We start from the raw sequence: 17,959 nt of genomic DNA, 5'->3' as shown, positions 1-17,959 counted from the left end.
TGTGCCACCAGGGAAGCCCCAGTTGGGCTGTTTTAACAGTTAGGCTGCAGCGTCTAAATGTTACACTTTTGTTATTACCATTTACAAGAGCACCCTTGGAGAGCACTAGCATTCATAACATTTCCTCTGTCTGAAAAATAAGAAGTCATCATTTCATTGCCTATCATCTGTTTGAAAGACGTGATAGATTTAATAGTGACTATGATTCTCGACATATTTTGAACATCCATTTATGTGCCTTTTCTAACATTCTCAAGTTGGTGATGTAATATATATCTGTGGGGTCGAAGAAATGACCCAAAGAATCAATGTATAAATGGCTGAACACCTAATAAGTTTCCATCGATTATTTAGGACGAAACATAGCCATATGAGTATCAAGTACCAGAAGAGGAATAATAAACATGCCACAAGAGGATTTCCCCTAGATATCATTTAAATAGCAATAAAACATACCGTTTATATATAATCAAAAATAAAAGAAATAACTTTCTGTATCTGTTTTTATTTCAATGTAATTCTTGGTGACAAGGGGAAAAAAAAAGCATCAAGAGTTTGATGTCTAAATAGTAAAGTATGCTTTTACTTGGGCATTTTTATGGAGAATAACTGGCAGCCATAAAGGATGTCTGTAGGATATTTAGGCTGTGATTTTCCACGAGTAGCTGGGAGCAATGAACACATTTCCCCTCAGCTCACAGGCAAGGCAGGGCCCAGACCACAGCCCAAAGCTTGTTTGCTAAGAGAAAATAAGCAGCCTTTTCTCTTCCTTCTTAAACATAACTCTAGATTTATCATTAAAATGATTTCTGCATTTGACCCTTGATTACTACAGAATTTGTGAACTTATATCTGCTTTGATTTTGCCTTTCCTGAATTGTTAGAAAAATGCAAAGTTTCATTATGCTTGATTGCCAAGTGAGAGGGTAAGTGTGGAGGCATTTTTCAAGGAACGCCCTTGTTCCACTCGCAAGCAGCACTTACTTGTGATTATATGCGCACTCAGACAAGAGTACAAGCTTCTACCTTGACGGTCACCCACTGGGAAATCATGCATATATCAAGGAGCTTCTTTCAGCATGATGAATGCTTCCCCTGTCTGCAAACTAACACTTCCAATCCCAGTCACTGGGCGGTGGGGGGAGGGGGCTCTCTTTCTTCCACTTACCTAAAATTGTCCCCAACGTGAGGGATTTAACAGCATTGAATTCTGTCCCTGAAGACAGGATGACTTGTCTCCTTGCATTCTGGTTAACCTATTAAATGTTCCACATGATATAGACATCAAAATGTCAAGCAATTTTGATGATAAGAGGATGGGAATCAAAGGAAGACCAAGAAAAATGATTAAAAAAAGATAAGCCATATGTTCCTGCTATCACAAAGGCTAAAGGAGAAAAGTGTATTATAAACAATTCTTGTAACACCTCAAGTTCAACTCCACCTCATTGTCCATCCCATTCCCCTACATTTGTCTTCATGATTTAAGTATCTATAATTGGTACAATCCACAAAGAAATGCAAGAGCTACTTTGAACCTCAAAGTTTTTACTTATTTAGGGGAAATTTGTAACATGAGCAGAAAAATGTATCATTCATACAGATTCAGTATAAAAGATTATTCTTCAAAACCCAGTGACAATGTGTGACTTAAAGACTCCAGTGTTTTTCAAAATGTATTCCCACTTGAAGCAAGATCTTGCTTTTTCCCTTGTGTTTAAATTTCTGGAGCATTTGTTCTTTTGTAACCCAATGGGAATAGGTTCCCACTGAAATATCTCCAGTAGTCACTATGATAAACTAGGCAATATTTCCCAACCAAATAAAGTAAAACCAATGAGGACAGCTTGGTATTTTAAATGGTCAAATATTAATAATAATTTTGACAGTCTCTTGCTAAACAAACAGACATTGCAAAACAAAACAAAACACATTGACTTAGCAAGACTTATGGAAGAAGAGTGCCAGATATGCATTTCTTTTACTAGGATTTATTATCAAATTTTTGCTTTAGGTCATACATTCTGAGCATCACAATTTTGATTATCATTGCTGTTGTTGAATGTACAATCTTACCTCGACAAAGACCACTGCTTCTTCTCTGTTAATCTTCACCTGGTGAAGCTGTCCATCAGCCAGGTTTTTAAAACCAAAGTTAAAAACATCAGGTTCTCGGTGTCTGTTTAGCTTATACCTGATTTGCAAACTTCCTAAAGAAGAGAAAAATGACATTTTTAACTGAAATAGAATTTTATAAAAACAGCCAGTGCAGGTTCTAAGGCACATTTAAAAAAAATTAATATAACTTGAATCTATGGAGCATTTACTTGAGTGCGCGATAGTCACCTTTCCTGGACTAGTAATCATTTATGTGATGTCCTGGGGCCAAATTCAGAATTCAATTACACAGTCTTAAAAGTTAAGACTAAATGGTCTTTTTCCAAGTTCTTCCACTTTCCTTAACCAGAGGAAAAAGTCTAAGTTAAGCATATGAAAATGCCAAGCTAGGCTTGAAGTTAATTATTCATGTGGTATTCATATTATTAAATGGTAAAACCTCAAGCAATATTATATTAACATTCAGTTTCTATAAGCATAACTTCTTTTAATGTGACTTATGTTAATGCATTTTAATTTATCACTGACATTCACATATATATATATATATATATATATATATATATATATATATATTTTTTTTTTTGCACAACCAGAAATGTTTTCTAAGGTTTCTGCCATAATCAAGAAGCAGCAAAAAGAGAGAAGTGAGTGATTTGCTACAATATCTAAATCTTCCAATCCACACACTGCTCTCCTTCATAGATGCACCCTCTACCTGGTAACTCTGGTACCACCTGTAATAGATCTTATCAGTCAGCGATCATAGAAGTCTTTTCCAGAAGTTAAGTTTCTCCCTTTATTCTCCATGAGAAAAGGTTAAAGCTTGATCTTGCTCTCTGACTTGGAAAGTCTTGGTTCTGTTCTCTTACTGGTGACCATGGGTTAGGTAACTGTCTTCCCACTTTTCTTTGTATGCAGATAGGGCATAACTGACTTCCCAAACACTGATGGGTAAAGAACAATCATATTTATCTGATGCTCATGGAAATTGGCTTTCTATATGGTTTAATGCACTTCTTTACTTCCCTTCCAAGAAGGAGGAAATATTTTCCATGAATAAAATATCTTCTTTCAAAATGAACTGTGACACTAATTTATTCACATGCAGAAGGAAAGACTCCTTACCAATAACAAGAAGACAGTTAAACATCAGATACATGAAATGATCAGACATTTATAGAAGAAAGCCATCTTAATTTTTTTTTTTTTTTTTTGCGGTACGCGGGCCTGTCACTGTTGTGGCCTCTCCCATTGCAGAGCACAGGCTCCGGACGCACAGGCTCAGCGGCCATGGCTCACGGGCCCAGCCGCTCCGCGGCATGTGGGATCTTCCTGGACCGGGGCACGAACCCGTGTCCCCTGCATTGGCAGGCGGACTCTCAACCACTGCGCCACCAGGGAAGCCCAAAAGCCATCTGAATTTAATCACTGAAATGGTAACGCTAGCGAGAAACATTTGGGGTTATAATGAAAACAAACCAACCCTAATAACACAGGTGTCACAGGGATGCACTTGTGCTTTCTTGTTTGTAGTTTAGCACTGAAAGGGCCCCCTCCTTATGGTCCTGATTTCTCCTAAGTCAGTCTTCTTGTTCGTATGGTAAAGATACTCACCATTCGGGGCGAGGATAACTGAAAGGTATTCCTCATAGAAGGAGCTCACATAGAGCAGTAAGCTGGGCATCCCTGTGGTCCGGAAGCTCAGTGTGGCCATTTCTCCCGTCAATGTCAGATCCTCATGAAATAAAGCCACAAAGGAGCTGGAGTTCTTACCGAAGCTGTCATTGTAATGTTGAAAATCATAAATCACTGAGGAGCCAGCTCCAAAATAGGCAGAAATTTCTGGAATGACATGCATTTTTAGTTATATTAGCAATATGTAAGTGCACGTGTCTTGTTTTATGTATATTTCTGTATATTTAAAGAATATCTCTAATCCTTAAATATCTCAAAAGAGAAAGTAATAATGGTATGCTTTGCTGTTTTTTAATGTAAAAATTTAAGATGAAAAACAATAAAGTATAAATAAAAAGATAATCTTTCCATATTCCTGTAACCCAAAACTGAGTAACAATATTTTACTATTACCTCCAAAAGGCTTCATCTTAGGTTTACAGAAAATTAAATGTCCAGTGTAAACATACAGTTAAAAGGTTATTGCTCTCCTCAAAGTGTTGCACTGATGACCCTCTGAGAAATCCAGAGGGGATGACATCAGATCTAACAGAAGCAGTCAACGGCCTTCAAAAGAATAGAATCATACCTCCTGCCAAGTGAAATGGAGGCATTTGGGACAGAAACAATTCTATTTCAGCTAATTACAGAGAACTGCCTTATCTTTTCTTTACAGTGTCAAATGGCAGAAACGTCTTCACAGAATTCAAATGTTCCATCCTTTCCCTGTAAGCTGCTCCTCGGTCACACTCACCATTCTCGCAGAATGGCCCATCATACGCAGAGAAGGTGCAGTCACACTCGATCCCTCTGTGTTTTTCTCTACACCTCCCTCCGTTGCGACACAGGTGTCCGTAGCTGCTACAGTGTCCTGGACACCCTGGCTCCACTCCTGGCGTCATTGTGGCTCTTTCTTCCAGATCCAGGGCCAGCCCGTTCAACCTTAGAGATCGAATGCATCCCAGGAAGCCTCTCTGTCTGCTTGCTGTTCCACCTACAAGGGAAACATTGCAAATGCAAACACGTTCCTGGGTGTCTTCTTCGGGATTTCATCTCCACTTTGAACTGAGGCCATACGACAAAAATTCATCTGTCCAAGGTTTTATGAACAAATATAATTCTGAAAACATAGGCTGTGGTCAAAAGTTAAGAATAATCAAATGGCACTGAATAAATCATTAATGAAAATATTTTTTAAGTTGAACTTGGTAAATATTTGTTCTAAAAATACTTCTTCAAGTTATATTTAGAAAGACTTTTTTTACATTGTTCCTTTCTTAAAGAACAAAATAAACACCACTGATCCCTTGTAAAGTTTAAATTTACAAACAATGACATGCATAATAAAGGTTACATAGTTGAAAATCTTTGCGATGTAATATATATTATAAATTTGTAATATATAAATTTGTGTATGTATTTAATATAATATATTACAAATTTGTTTATATATTTGTATAGCATATGTATTACACATATATAAAATACTAATTCTTACTTAGAAGAGCTCTCACTAATAAAGCTGTGAAAAGGAACTGAGGCAAGAACAAAGAAAAAGAAGGCAGAAGGGGTAAAACCAAAATGTAGGACCTCAGGCCTTTCATACTCCATCCTGGCGGCTCTGAGGTCAGGTGGTATAACATTAACCAAACAATATATATCCCCCTATATTTCTATCATTTCTCATGTGAGCATAATAAATATGGGAGCACAGGAGTCACTTGGAGTGTTTGCTAAAAACAGATTTTGGATTTATTCCAAAAGATTCAGATTCAGTGGGCCTGGGGAAGGTACCCCAAATCTGAATTTTCAACTAACTCCTCAGGCTTTAGAAACATTACCATAGTGGAAACACTAGTTCTAGGTAGATTTCCATCCAAACTTTGTTCCTAGAAATTCCGCTAATTAATCCTCAGGATTATAAATCAGAAAATAGAATTATTTGATTTACAGTTTGATAATTTAGAATGAAGCCTCCACTCAGTAAGAACTAACTGTGCTTGAAGCTGTTTTATGGTGCCATGGGCTGTATACACACACACACACACACACACACACACACTTAACTTCACTGAATAGCATTAGTTCCTGGACACGGCAGTAGGTATCACCTGGCAAAGCAGACTATGTGCTAATTTGTGATTTATATCAATTTTTCATTGGACTGTGTCCTTATTTACTTTAAAATATGTGAGAAAAGACCAAGTGAGAGCTACTTCATTAATCTGCTTAGTTTCCAAATTAGAATAGAGTTATCTAAAAAGTAATGAAGCAAAACTTGTTTCTCCCTTTGGGAAAAACAAACAATAATAAAGAATAAGCAGGTAAGTTAGAGGGAAGACTCCCACTACCCAGAGCTTTAATCTTTAAAGAATGGACAGCAGAATGATGAGCCAGCTCTGGGTCTAAACAAGGCATTGGCAATAAGAGAGCAGCAGAGCGGCTGCAGGACTGAGAGGAACCAGGTGCTGGGCTGGGGAAAGTCCTGCTGTGCCCAGCCACACGAGGCTGCCTCAGCCTACCTGGGCTCCTATGCCTGTTTCTGAGGGGACTCTGGAGGATTTTGTCCCAGTTATGGGGCTGGTTCTCTAACTAAACTGAGAAGTGAAGTGAGAGAAATGTATAAAAAATGCTAATTGTTTTATAAATAGTATGGATAAGAAGTAATTGAAACAAACATAAATCGTCTATGATATTGAGTGCAAGCTTGGGAATCAGTCCAACACGAGTTTGGATTTTCCTTCCAGTTGGGTTTCTATGGTTAAGTCCCTTGATGTCTCTGAGCCTCCATGATCTCATCTGCAAATTGGGTACAATAATCTATAGCAGAGATATTTATATTAAATGAGCTCTTGGTACATAGTGTCTGTGTGGCTGAACTACACTGACTCCCTTTTGTCAGGTCCATCTTAGGCCCGCAGTCCCACCCCCTCCTCTTTCTGGGTGACTGAGCTTTAGCTTACTCACAAGGAATGCATCCCAGCCAGATAAGTTCCTTATCAACCTTTACCCTTGCCTTCATCTAATATGAAAACTGGAAGAGTGCCTTTTGCTGATGCAGGTGGTCATGAGACCCCCTTGGGGAGGAAAAAGGTCCCGATTCCTAACCATGGGTGCTCCTCACGTGGTAGTCAGATTCTATTTTTAGTTTTGGCTCCTTTAAATCCCCCAGGAGGCTTTTCCAGGGCACGAAGTGCAGCTGTGAACGTCTCTGGCTCATCATCCCCTGGATGTAAGTTACCCACAATAAACTTCATAATTGCACTTTATGGAGTTGCCTGCTTCGATTTTCAGTCCCAAAGTTCCTTCTCAGTTCAGAGGCTTTTATTCAATATCTCTGCCTCCCACCAGGGCCGATAGTAGTCATTGTGGCAATTGCTATCATCACTACTGTTGTAGCTGTGATTTTCTCTCGGTCCACCTCTGCACTCACAGCACAGCTCAGTTACAAGCCGCTAGCAGCACTCACCCACGAAGAGCTGGCTGTTGAGCTGCAAGCGGGCGTGCCCATCAGCTGGGGCAGTTTGGGTCTCCCTAGGGAGCTGATCCACTTGAAGGGATGCTTCTTTAACGTTCCGTTCTGCCCTCACATGGTGCCATCTATCATCGTTAAAGGGAGTAGGGGACTGCACCGTGACCTCACAAGGCCCATTCCCCACATCAAAGGAAAAGGTCACTACTGCAGGGGCTGGAAATAAAGATATGAAAGCTGGTCAAGTTCATTCACAGGGGAGAAAATTTGGTCTTGAGTAAACATGAAAAAAGCACCATGACATGCTCCTTATGAACGAAGACCATGATATGGATACAGACAAACGTCACTGTGAGTTGGTAAAAAAACAAAAAGCAAAAGCAAAAGCAAAAAGCAAAGCTGACTTTAACATACTTCTTCTTAGAGTTTACTATTCATCTTGCTAAGCCCTAAGCAAGAGATATTACTTATAGAAATAAAACTAACATTTTATCTGACTTCATAGGTATAAGTGAGTTTACTTAAAGGTGGTTTAAATCTTAATATAGTTTTAAAAGCACTATGTGAAATTCACATAGTAAGAAATGAAGCTTTGCCTACATACATAAACAATATGACTAGTCAATTAAATCACATAATTTTGTGATTTAGTCAGCGGTTATTTGACCAGTTTGGTTTAATATCCTGATTGCACATAGAATTAAGACAACAAGGAATTGTATAGACTGTTGTATGTCTCGTGAATCACTGTTTTACTTTCTATTAAAAATATTTTAAATCATAGAATTTTAGCATTTAATCAAGAAATACAACTGACAAAGGAAGCATGGCAATACATCAGAAATTATGTTACCAACGAGGTGATTGTTAATAACTGAGGACCCCATGGCTTTGCCCAGAGTGGGCAACTTACCTCGCAGCTCTAGCCTGATGAAGTCTGTGATCCCCAGGTTCTCTACAAACACCCCCGAAAAAGCTGTGGTCTTAAAAAAGAAAGACACATCAGCGCTAAGCTCTCCTCGGAACGTAGGGAAATGAAGGTATGAAGTCTCAGTATTGAAGGAAGCTGAATTCCAAAATGAATCTGTTTACAAGAAGAAAAAAAAAGACAGTGAAAATAACAATGAAACAAAACAAACAACAATTACTTTTTATATTTCTAGGATTTTTACCATTCATTGCATTATTTATCTTTAAAAGCCTTCATTTTGTGGTTCTTCTGAACATGTAGCCATGACATGAATGTCCAAATAGTTTTGAGGATTAAGAACCTGGACATGGTTGCACCTGAGTGGAGGGACAACCACTCTGGAAATGACCCGTGTTTTTTTAAAAACAATATTATTTTTTGAATTATCATCAAGTAAAATTGACTTTTTAGGGACATACAGTTACATAACTTTTAATACATTTGTGGATTTGCATAGCCATCATTAAAATCAGAATAAAAGACAGCTCCATCACCCCAAAACCTCCCTCTTGCTATTTCCTTATAGTCACAATCTCCAACCACCCTTAAGCCCTGGCAATCATGAACTAGTCTCTGTCCCTATAGTTTTGCCTTTTCCAAATAGCATATAAATAGAGTCATGCAGTATGCAACCCTTTGAGATCAGCTTCTTTCACTCCACATAAAGCCTCTGAGATTCATTCGAGCTGTTGCATGTCAATATCTATTCCTTTCTACTGCTCTGTAATAGTCCATCATATGGATCTGCCACAGTTTATTTGTCCACATTCAAGAACACTAGGGTTCTTTCCAGATTCGGTCAATTACACAAAGAACTGCTATAAACATTTGTTTATAAAGGTTTTCGTGTGGACATATGTTTTCATTTTTCTAGGGTAAATTCTCAGGGGTATAATCCCTGGGTCATATGGTAAGTATATGTTTAACTTTATAAGATACTGCCAAACAGTTTTCCAGAGTGGCTGTACCATTTTTAATTCCCATTAACAATGTATAAGAGATACAGTTGTTTCATATCTTCACCAGCATTTGATATTGTGAGTATATATTTCTTTTATTTTAGTAATTCAAATTGGTGTGTAGTAGTATCTCACTGTGGTTTAATTTGCCTTCCCTAATAGGTAATGATGTTGCACATCTTTTCCTGTGCTTATTTGCCACTCTTATATCCTCTTTGGTGAAGTGTGTTTTCAACTTGGGGAGAACTGACATCTTTCCTATATTGAGTCTTCCAATCCATGAACACAGTATACCTCTCCCTTTAGTTAGATTCTTTGATTCCTTTCTTCAGTATTTAGTCACTTTTTGATGAGTTACAGATCTTACACGTTTTTGTTAAATGTATACCTAAGTATTACATTCTTTTGAGCTATTGAAAATGACTTTGTCTTGTAAATTTTGGTTTCCATTTATACATTGCTAGAATATATGACTGATTTGTCTTCTGTTGACCTTGTATCCTGTGATCTTGTTGAGCTCACTTTTAAGACCTAGTAGTGTTTTTGTTTTTGCCGGGGTGGGGGGTACATTCCTTGAGATTTTCTATGTAGGCAATCGTATGTATATACGTGTGAATAGAGTTTTCTTTCTTGCTTTCCAGCCTGTATGCACTTATTTTCTTTCTTACATTATTGCCGTGAGAATAATCTATTAAATTTACCCATGTATTTACCATTTCTAATGTTGATTTTTTTATTCCCGAAGTTCAAAATTTCCTTCTGATATCATTTCCTTTCTATCTAAAAAAACTTCCTTTAGAAATTCTTTTAAAGGATGCCTTCAGGCGATGAATGCTTTCAGTTTTCTTTCATTTGAAATTAAAAAAAAATTTACCTTCATTCCTGAAGTATATTTTTGCTTAACATAGAATTCTGGACGGACAATTCTTTACTTTCAGCACTTGAGAAATGTTTTGCCACTTCCTTCTGACCTCTATATTTCTGATGAGAAACTTACTGTCATTTGAATTGGTGTTTCGCTATAGGCAATGCATCATTATTCTCTCTAGCTGATTTCAAAAAATTTCTCATTGTCTTTAGTTTTCACATCAGTTTGTTTATGATATGTCTAGATGTGAATTTCTTTGAGTTTATACTGTTTCAGGTTCATTCAACTTCTCAAGTCTCTCTTTTGCCAAACTTAAAAAGTTTTCAGCCATTACTTTTTCAAATATTTTTTCAGCACCAGCACTCTTTCCTCTCTTCTTCTGGAAATTCAATTACATGAATGTTATATCTTTTATTATTAACCCACAGGTCCTTGAGGCCCTGTTCATTTTTTTTTCAACCTTTTTTCTTTCTCTTGTTCAGATTGGATACTTTCTATTTATTTATCCTCGGTGTCATTGACTGTTTCATCTCAAATCTGCTATTTAACCCATCCAGTGCATCTTTCATTTCCATTACTGTACTTCTTATTTCTAAAGTTTCCATTTGGCTCTCCTGTATATATCCTATTTCTTTGCTGAAACTTTCTCTTTTTCTATTTGTTTCAAAAGCATTTATTATTACTTGTTAGAGTTTTTGTGTAATAGCTGTTTTAGTGTCTTTATCAGATAATTCTAACCTCTGTGTCATCGGTATCTACTGATTACCTTTGCTTATGCAAACTTGGATTTTTCTGGTTCTTTGTATGCCAAGTAATTTTGGACTATTTCCTAGATCTTTAAAATATTATGTTAACAAACTCTGGGCTTTGCTTAAATTCAAAGTGCATGTTGATCTTTTTCTTATTTTGCAGGCAGCTGTCCTGGTTAGGATCTGGCCACACATTCCAACCTGCCCTCTGTGCGTGGTCCATGGTTCCTATGGCAGTCCCGTTTTCAAAGCTTTTGCAGTACTATTCAGCTCTGCCTCGTTTTTGCACCACTCAGTGACCAGTCTGAGTCCTGGATGGTAGCCTCTTCAGTTCTCAACTTTGGTCTATAATTAGGAGCAGATCCAGGCATGTGTAGCTCTGAGGTGAACCCAGGACTTCATAGACAACTTGTGGCCTCACTCTCTTGAACTCTTCCCTCTCTGTGCTCTTCCAGATACTTTCTAGTTCCCTGCAGCTCCCTTTTCAATCATACAACCAGAAAACTAGGGCTCTATTCAGCCTGCTTTACTGTGCTTTCCTATTCACTCCTGCACCTGTACACATGTCCATTGCCTAGTGATAGGTGAACAGAGAAAGAAAACAAAAGTAACATGAGTCTGCCACTGTCGTAGAGTCAGGGCTCCCCTGTCCAGAGCAGAAGATGCCTTTCCTTGGAGTTCTGGCTCTTGTGTGTTTCTGAGGCAGCTTCTACCACTGTTGCCATAGGGCTGCCTGGGAACTGGAACCGCAGAAAACAGAGAGAAGGGGAGAAATGAGACTACTGTGCTCTCTCACAGTTAGAAGTTCCCTGTCCCCTCCTCCAACCAGGACTAGAGGACTTCTCCTGGGACTCTCTCCATCTGGGACCCAGCGGCTGAGAGATACTGGAGGAAAAAATAAATGGTGAATTTTGCTTTCTCTTCCCTGCTGCTATTTGCTTTCCAGGGTCCTGAGATAACTGCTTCATGCATTCTGTCCAGGTTCCATGGGTGAGTTCAGTGAGAGATGGGGTGGGTTGTACTTGCTTCACCTTATCCAGAAAGAGAACTGTGGTTTACATATTTATGTTATGAGCGAGAAAATTAACTATACTATCATCAAGTCAAGGCACGTTCATAGGCTTTCTACATTTTGACTATCTGCATCTCAGTATTTTTATTATCTGAAATAGGACCCTCTTTTTTTTTTCCCAATAGCAAGGTTCAGAAATGCCAGGGTTCCCTCACATGGCAACACCTCCTATGGGGTCCCAGGGGGGGTTGTGGTTCCACAGGCCCCACTGTGGTACTGCCTGGCTCAGAGGGCAACATGGCTACTGTGGCCTTGGTGGACATTATACTTTGGCCTCTCCTCTGAGATGAGTGCCAGCAGAGAGTTTGGGGCAGAGGACTGATGTGACCTGATTTTATTCCCTCTGGCTCTTGTGTGGAGTATCAGCTAAGTGGGCAGAGACAGTAGCAGGTAGGCCAGTTATGGGGCCACAGCAACAATCCAGGTACAGGTGGTAATGGAGATAAATTCTGGATCCATTTTTGCAGTTACAGCCAATAAGATTTGCTGATGAATTAGATGTGGGTTATGATAGAAAAGAGAAGTTATGAATGACTGTAATGTTTTCAGTCTAAGAAGCAACAGGAAGAATGGAGTTGCTATCCTTTGATTTGAGGAAGGTTGGTGTGGAAATGCTTTCTTTTTCTTTTCTCATTTTTTGACAAGTTGGGTTTGAAATGCCAACTGGAATGAAGACGTACAGAATAGCCAGCTGGATGCAGGAGTTGGGAGTTCAGGAAGACTGGGTATAGGTATAGGCGTGGAGGTCATTGATGCCCATGCCGTATTTAAAGCCATGAGATGATGGGAGAAGATCACCAGTGGAGAGCAGAGAGGAGACAGGGCGGAAGATAGAGCCCTGGGGAACCCCAACGTTATCCCGCTGGCGAGGTGAAGGAAGGTTGGGGAGAGGAGGGTAGGAAAATTTTGTGGTATGCTGGCCACCACGGAAAGAAAGTGAATTAAAGAAGTTTGAATCATGGGAGGAATCCAAAGTTGCTGACAGGTCAACTCAGATGATATCAGGGAATAAGAATTGGATTTAGAAATGTTGAGTTCTCACTGGTGACCTGCAAAAAGCAGTTTCTGGGGAGCAATGGACGAGATGGAGGAGAAGGCCTGATATTCAAGAGAGAGTAGAAGGATGAAAATTAAAGATAGAACTCATATTTTGTTTGTTTGTTTGTTTTTGTTTTTTTTTTACGTTATGCGGGCCTCTCACTGTTGTGGCCTCTCCCGTTGCGGAGCACAGGCTCCGGACGCGCAGGCTCAGCGGCCATGGCTCACGGGCCCAGCCGCTCCGCGGCATGTGGGATCCTCCCGGACTGGGGCACGGACCCGTGTCCCCTGCATCGGCAGGCAGACTCTCAACCACTGCGCCACCAGGGAAACCCGAACTCATATACTTTATTTCAGTTATTTTGGGGGCACGAAGGATACACAAGATGCAGTTGGAGGGGTAAGTGGAGTTAGGAGCATCGAGGCTTCCTGTGTAAAAATTCAGAATTGTCCGAAGGCATTCATGACTAGATACACTTGATGGGTTCTGTCCTCTCATTTTCTCCTTATCTTACCAATTTCAGGCATCTCAGCATTCAGCAAAGTGCCTTATACTTAGTAGGTACATATTAGATATTTGCTGAACAAGTGATATGATATTTCAGATGATTCCACGAATCTTGGCAGCACAGTCTCATGTACATGTCATATAAAAGATACCTCTACATAATCCAGAGGTAATATGTTTTTTCTCAATTACATTAACAATATACACTTATTTTATAAAGTTAATACATTCCTAATGAAGTACAGATTATCAGTATAGACAGTATTTTTAATGAACCCAGGCAGTTCGATTTCTCTTAAAAGATTGACAGGTATTAGCAGGGATGAAGACAGTTCCTCTTGCCCCTACTTACTGTCCCCCGAGCAGAGCAGAGGCCCCAGTGTATAAGCCACTTCAGAATGTGGTCGCCCTGTGTCTCTCATCACAACCTGAGTGACCGGCAAGTGCTTCTTATGGGAAAGGACTACTGTGTTGCTGGTCCTAGAAAACAAATACAACCACCTTAACATTATTCTGAAAAATGTACAGAAGAGTAATAGTCTTTGATTGCAGTTCAAGGGGTGTTAAGCTAAATTTGGAAATACATAACAGTAGGGAAATCAAACATCTCATCTGAACACTTACAAACATACTAATATGTTGAATGAGGTCTTCTGTGGACCAGAGACCTTTGTTCATCTACGTGACCATAGAGAAGAAAGCAGCCAGGTCCAAAATTATGGTCATGGATACAGGTATGAGATTACATTTCAGTGCAATTAGCAGCTCATTGCTCTTTCCAATTCAGCCACTGTGTAAGACTTCAATGCAGAATTTACAGAAGCAAGAGCAATCCTCCTTCATTAAAAAAAAAAAAAAAAAGACAAAAAACAAAAAACAAAACCACCTGACTGACAAGACTTAGGTTTTCAATACTTGGACTTTTTTTTTTTTACTAAAGTTTCAGAAATTCCTACTGTGGTTATGAGGCATTTCCTTATTTGTGGAAGCCATAAATTAAAAAAAAAATCAAAACAAAATACTGATTCAAAACCATAATGAAGATATGATACAATATATTCTTCCAATTAATAAATGGGCTAATGCATGGGAAAGTGCTTTGCCAAAGACTGTCACCATCCATTCATTCGACAAACACTTAATATGCATCTTCTATTTGCCAGGCCCTGTGTGTTGGGGATGTGAACATAAAACCCACCATCAATGCCCCCCAGTGGATGTTATAAATAATAACAATACTAATAATATCATCATGTAAGTGACTATTTGGGGACATATTAATATCTATGGTTTAATACAATAGGACTGGAACAGGAGCCAGAGGACCTGGCTGGTAAGTTGGTTGTACCACCACGGTCCTCTCTGGACAAAGTAGGAAGGTTTTTCTATACCTTGTAAGCTGTTCATATTTTTCACTGTATACTTCCATTACATACGTACTTCTGATTTATGAACAAATACTAGTTTGTCTAATTTATTGTTCTGTGTAGAACCTAGTAAGTTTTAATTCCAAGTAATTACAAAGCCACCACTCACTCCTGTATATACAAGTTGAAACATTTGAAACTGCCACTTTTGCAGGTCAAAAAATCAGCTGTTTCACACGGTTCAACCTGACAGCTTTTCTGCAAAAAAAATCTTCCTAACTTAATAGTTAATCATTCCAATTCTGCTAGGCATCGAAATATTCTTTTAAGTTAGAAAATGTAAAATTATTAAGATTTTTATTTTGTTTAAAATTTTGAACAAAGTGACGGGCAGTGCATATGGTAAGATATGAAAAATATGAAATAAAACCCTAAAATTTAAGAAACAATTTTTAAAAATCAGATTGCGTCAAAAACTCAGACTGAATTAAACAACATGGCTTTACCTGGTGAAGCCCCTGCAACTCCTGCTGTTAGAAGTACACAGGCTTCATCCCAAGCACATAACACCTGACTTTGCTGGGAACGGTATTCACAAGCTAGAAGGTGCCACTGGATTATGGGGGAAGGGGTCAGTCTGGAAATTTATTTTGTTATAAACACAGGGAGAACACACCAAATCAATTCCTGGTATTAAATGTCAGTAAACATTACAAATAGTATTTTAAATCACGTGATTGCTATTCTGGTAGAACATCTTAGAGGAAAAATGTAAGTGCATAAGTTCTTCATTGAGGATCTTTGAATTTTAAGGAACCTTTTAAAAGCTACACTTTCTATATAGCAAAAAGCTACATTTTAATTGTTTTTAACATTGACAATACATTCACAGCCCTGAAAAAAACTTTAAAAAAATCATAATGCATGTAGTGTGCATTAAAGCAGATAGCATCATAAAGTCTTTTTGTCCTTTTGTTGTTTGCAAAGTACCTTCCTGAATCTGAGAAAATTTTAAACTCTTCTTATTTAAAAATTCTTTATTAGTACTAGGTCATTCCCACTGTCCATGCTTTATGCAGATATTATATGCCATGTTCACCAGACTCATTCAAAACTGCCTAATTTTTAGTTACATCTGTTTTCTTCTTGCTTCTCAATTTTTTCCAAAGTTTGTAAAGATTGCATGAATATCTAGGTATGAAAATTTCTCACAAACAGTTTTCAACATTCAGTAAGAGAACTTCCATATCCACCTTTTTTTGGTTTTAGTTTCTAATGCTCTAGAAATTCTTCTGGGTTTTTTTGTTTTGTTTTGTTTTTCAGTAGACTTTTTTGAGGTATAATGGAGCTTTTTTTTTTTTTTTTTTTTGCGGTACGCGGGCCTCTCACTGTTGTGGTCTCTCCTGTTGTGGAGCACAGGCTCTGGACGCGCAGGCTCAGCGGCCATGGCTCACGGGCCTAGCCGCTCCGCGGCATGTGGGATCTTCTCGGACCGGGGCACGAACCCATGTCCCCTGCATCGGCAGGCGGACTCTCAACCACTGCGCCACCAGGGAAGCCCTATAATGGAGCTTTGACTACTTTGAGTTGTTGGGAAAGCTGCAGGGGAGAAATACTGGGTCAACTTTAAGTTTTATAATTGCTGGGGAGAAAGAGGGACTGGTGACAACATAATTTTCATCACCCAGAATTACATATTTTGAAAGCTCCCAGGCTCTTTTTTGGGGTTACCTGTTCTACTGGCTCATCCCTTCGGCAAACTCACACTGTATTAATTACTGTGGCATCATAAACCTTATTCATGTCTGGTAGGGCTGGTCTCCCCACATTGTTTCCATTTTCAGAATCATCTTAGCTATTCATGTACCATTCTTTTCCAAATAAATTTTAGAACCAGTTTGTCACTACCCCCAAAAATAAACAAATGTTTAGCATTTGTTTGGAATTAAATGGAATCAAGAAAATTATTTGGAGGAGAGATGCTTAGTTTTCCTATTCATGGCAGTGGTGTGATGTCTCCATTTATTTAGGTCTTCTTGTATTTTCATAATAAAGTTTTATGATGTCTTTTTTATAAAAGTCTTGCATATTTTTGTTATCTTTATTCCAAGGTACTATACCCTTTTGTTCCTTTTGCTAGTGGTTTTTATATTTTCTTATAGTAACACATTTTTGATAAGAATCCAGTTATTCTAAGGTTCAGTAAGTAGCCTTACCAAACTCTCATTAATTTCAATAATATTTCTGTATATTCTCTGAGGTTTTCTTTGTTGACAACGATATTTTCTATGAGTGATGTATCTTTATTTCCTTGTTTCCAGTCTTTCCAATTGTGGTTTTGAATTGCCTCATGTATATTTTTTTATCTTTCTATTATTCATTTCTCACCTAATTGCATTGTAATCAGAGAAACTGTCCATAGGATAACAACTACTGTAAAATTTTTTGAGTTTTGCTTTATGGAATATTGAGAAAATCAGTTTGCAAAAATGCACTACATGTGCTTGAGAAAATTATGTATTCTACAATTTTATGTTCCCAATAAATCAAGTTGTTAATTTCATTTGAAAATATTCTATCTTACTAATTTTTGTTCATTTGATTACCAATTACAAACAGATGTACATTTAAATCTCTTCTTATCATGGTTGATTTGTAAATTTCTTCTTTCAGTTTTGTCAATTTTTTTCTGTATACATTCTGAGTCATTTTTATTAGAAACATACAAGTTTATTAGCATTGTTGTTTTTTTATTGTGAAATTAAGCAATATCGTATAGTAATAGTGATCTTTGTCCACATTAAACCTTAAAATTTTACTAACTTTTTCGTATATTTGCCTGGTAATTATTTTTTTGGTATTTTGCTTTCAATATGCCTAGGTTTACAGACAAGATATATTTGTTTTTAATTCAATATGACATCTGGATTTAAATGGTTATTTTTGTCACATTTATTGTGCAAGATTACTCACACAGTTTTTATCTTGTACTTGTTGCTTTCTCTTTTTTTAAAGTCTCACTTTCTATCTTCTTTTGTATTAACTAAGTTTTAAAAATCCCATTTTTTCTTTCCTCCCTCTACTGATTTGAATATTACATGCTTTGTTTCTATTATTTAGAGGTTACACAAATTTTAAGACATAAACTTTAAGCAATTTAA

The 17,959-nt window shown here is 37.9% G+C and overlaps 1 protein-coding gene across 2 annotated transcripts in view; it reads right to left on the bottom strand.

Annotated features, from left to right (window-relative positions):
• The window catches only part of LOC308619375 (contactin-associated protein-like 3), a 180,896-nt gene that overhangs the window by 13,182 nt on the left and 149,755 nt on the right, over positions 1-17,959 (bottom strand). For both annotated transcript variants that reach the window (XM_081238048.1, XM_081238047.1), the window contains exons 15-21: positions 13,784-13,911; positions 8,181-8,351; positions 7,265-7,483; positions 4,550-4,789; positions 3,736-3,963; positions 2,077-2,210; positions 1,169-1,256 (exon numbers count right to left, since the gene is read on the bottom strand). In XM_081238048.1, coding sequence (XP_081094174.1) covers positions 1,169-1,256; positions 2,077-2,210; positions 3,736-3,963; positions 4,550-4,789; positions 7,265-7,483; positions 8,181-8,351; positions 13,784-13,911 — 1,208 coding nt within the window. The remainder of the gene's footprint in view (positions 1-1,168; positions 1,257-2,076; positions 2,211-3,735; positions 3,964-4,549; positions 4,790-7,264; positions 7,484-8,180; positions 8,352-13,783; positions 13,912-17,959) is intronic.

Source organism: Mesoplodon bidens (genome assembly GCF_964165515.1).
Source record: "Mesoplodon bidens genome assembly, chromosome: 6".
Lineage (NCBI taxonomy): Eukaryota > Metazoa > Chordata > Mammalia > Artiodactyla > Ziphiidae > Mesoplodon > Mesoplodon bidens.
This window is presented reverse-complemented; position numbering and strand designations above follow the sequence as displayed.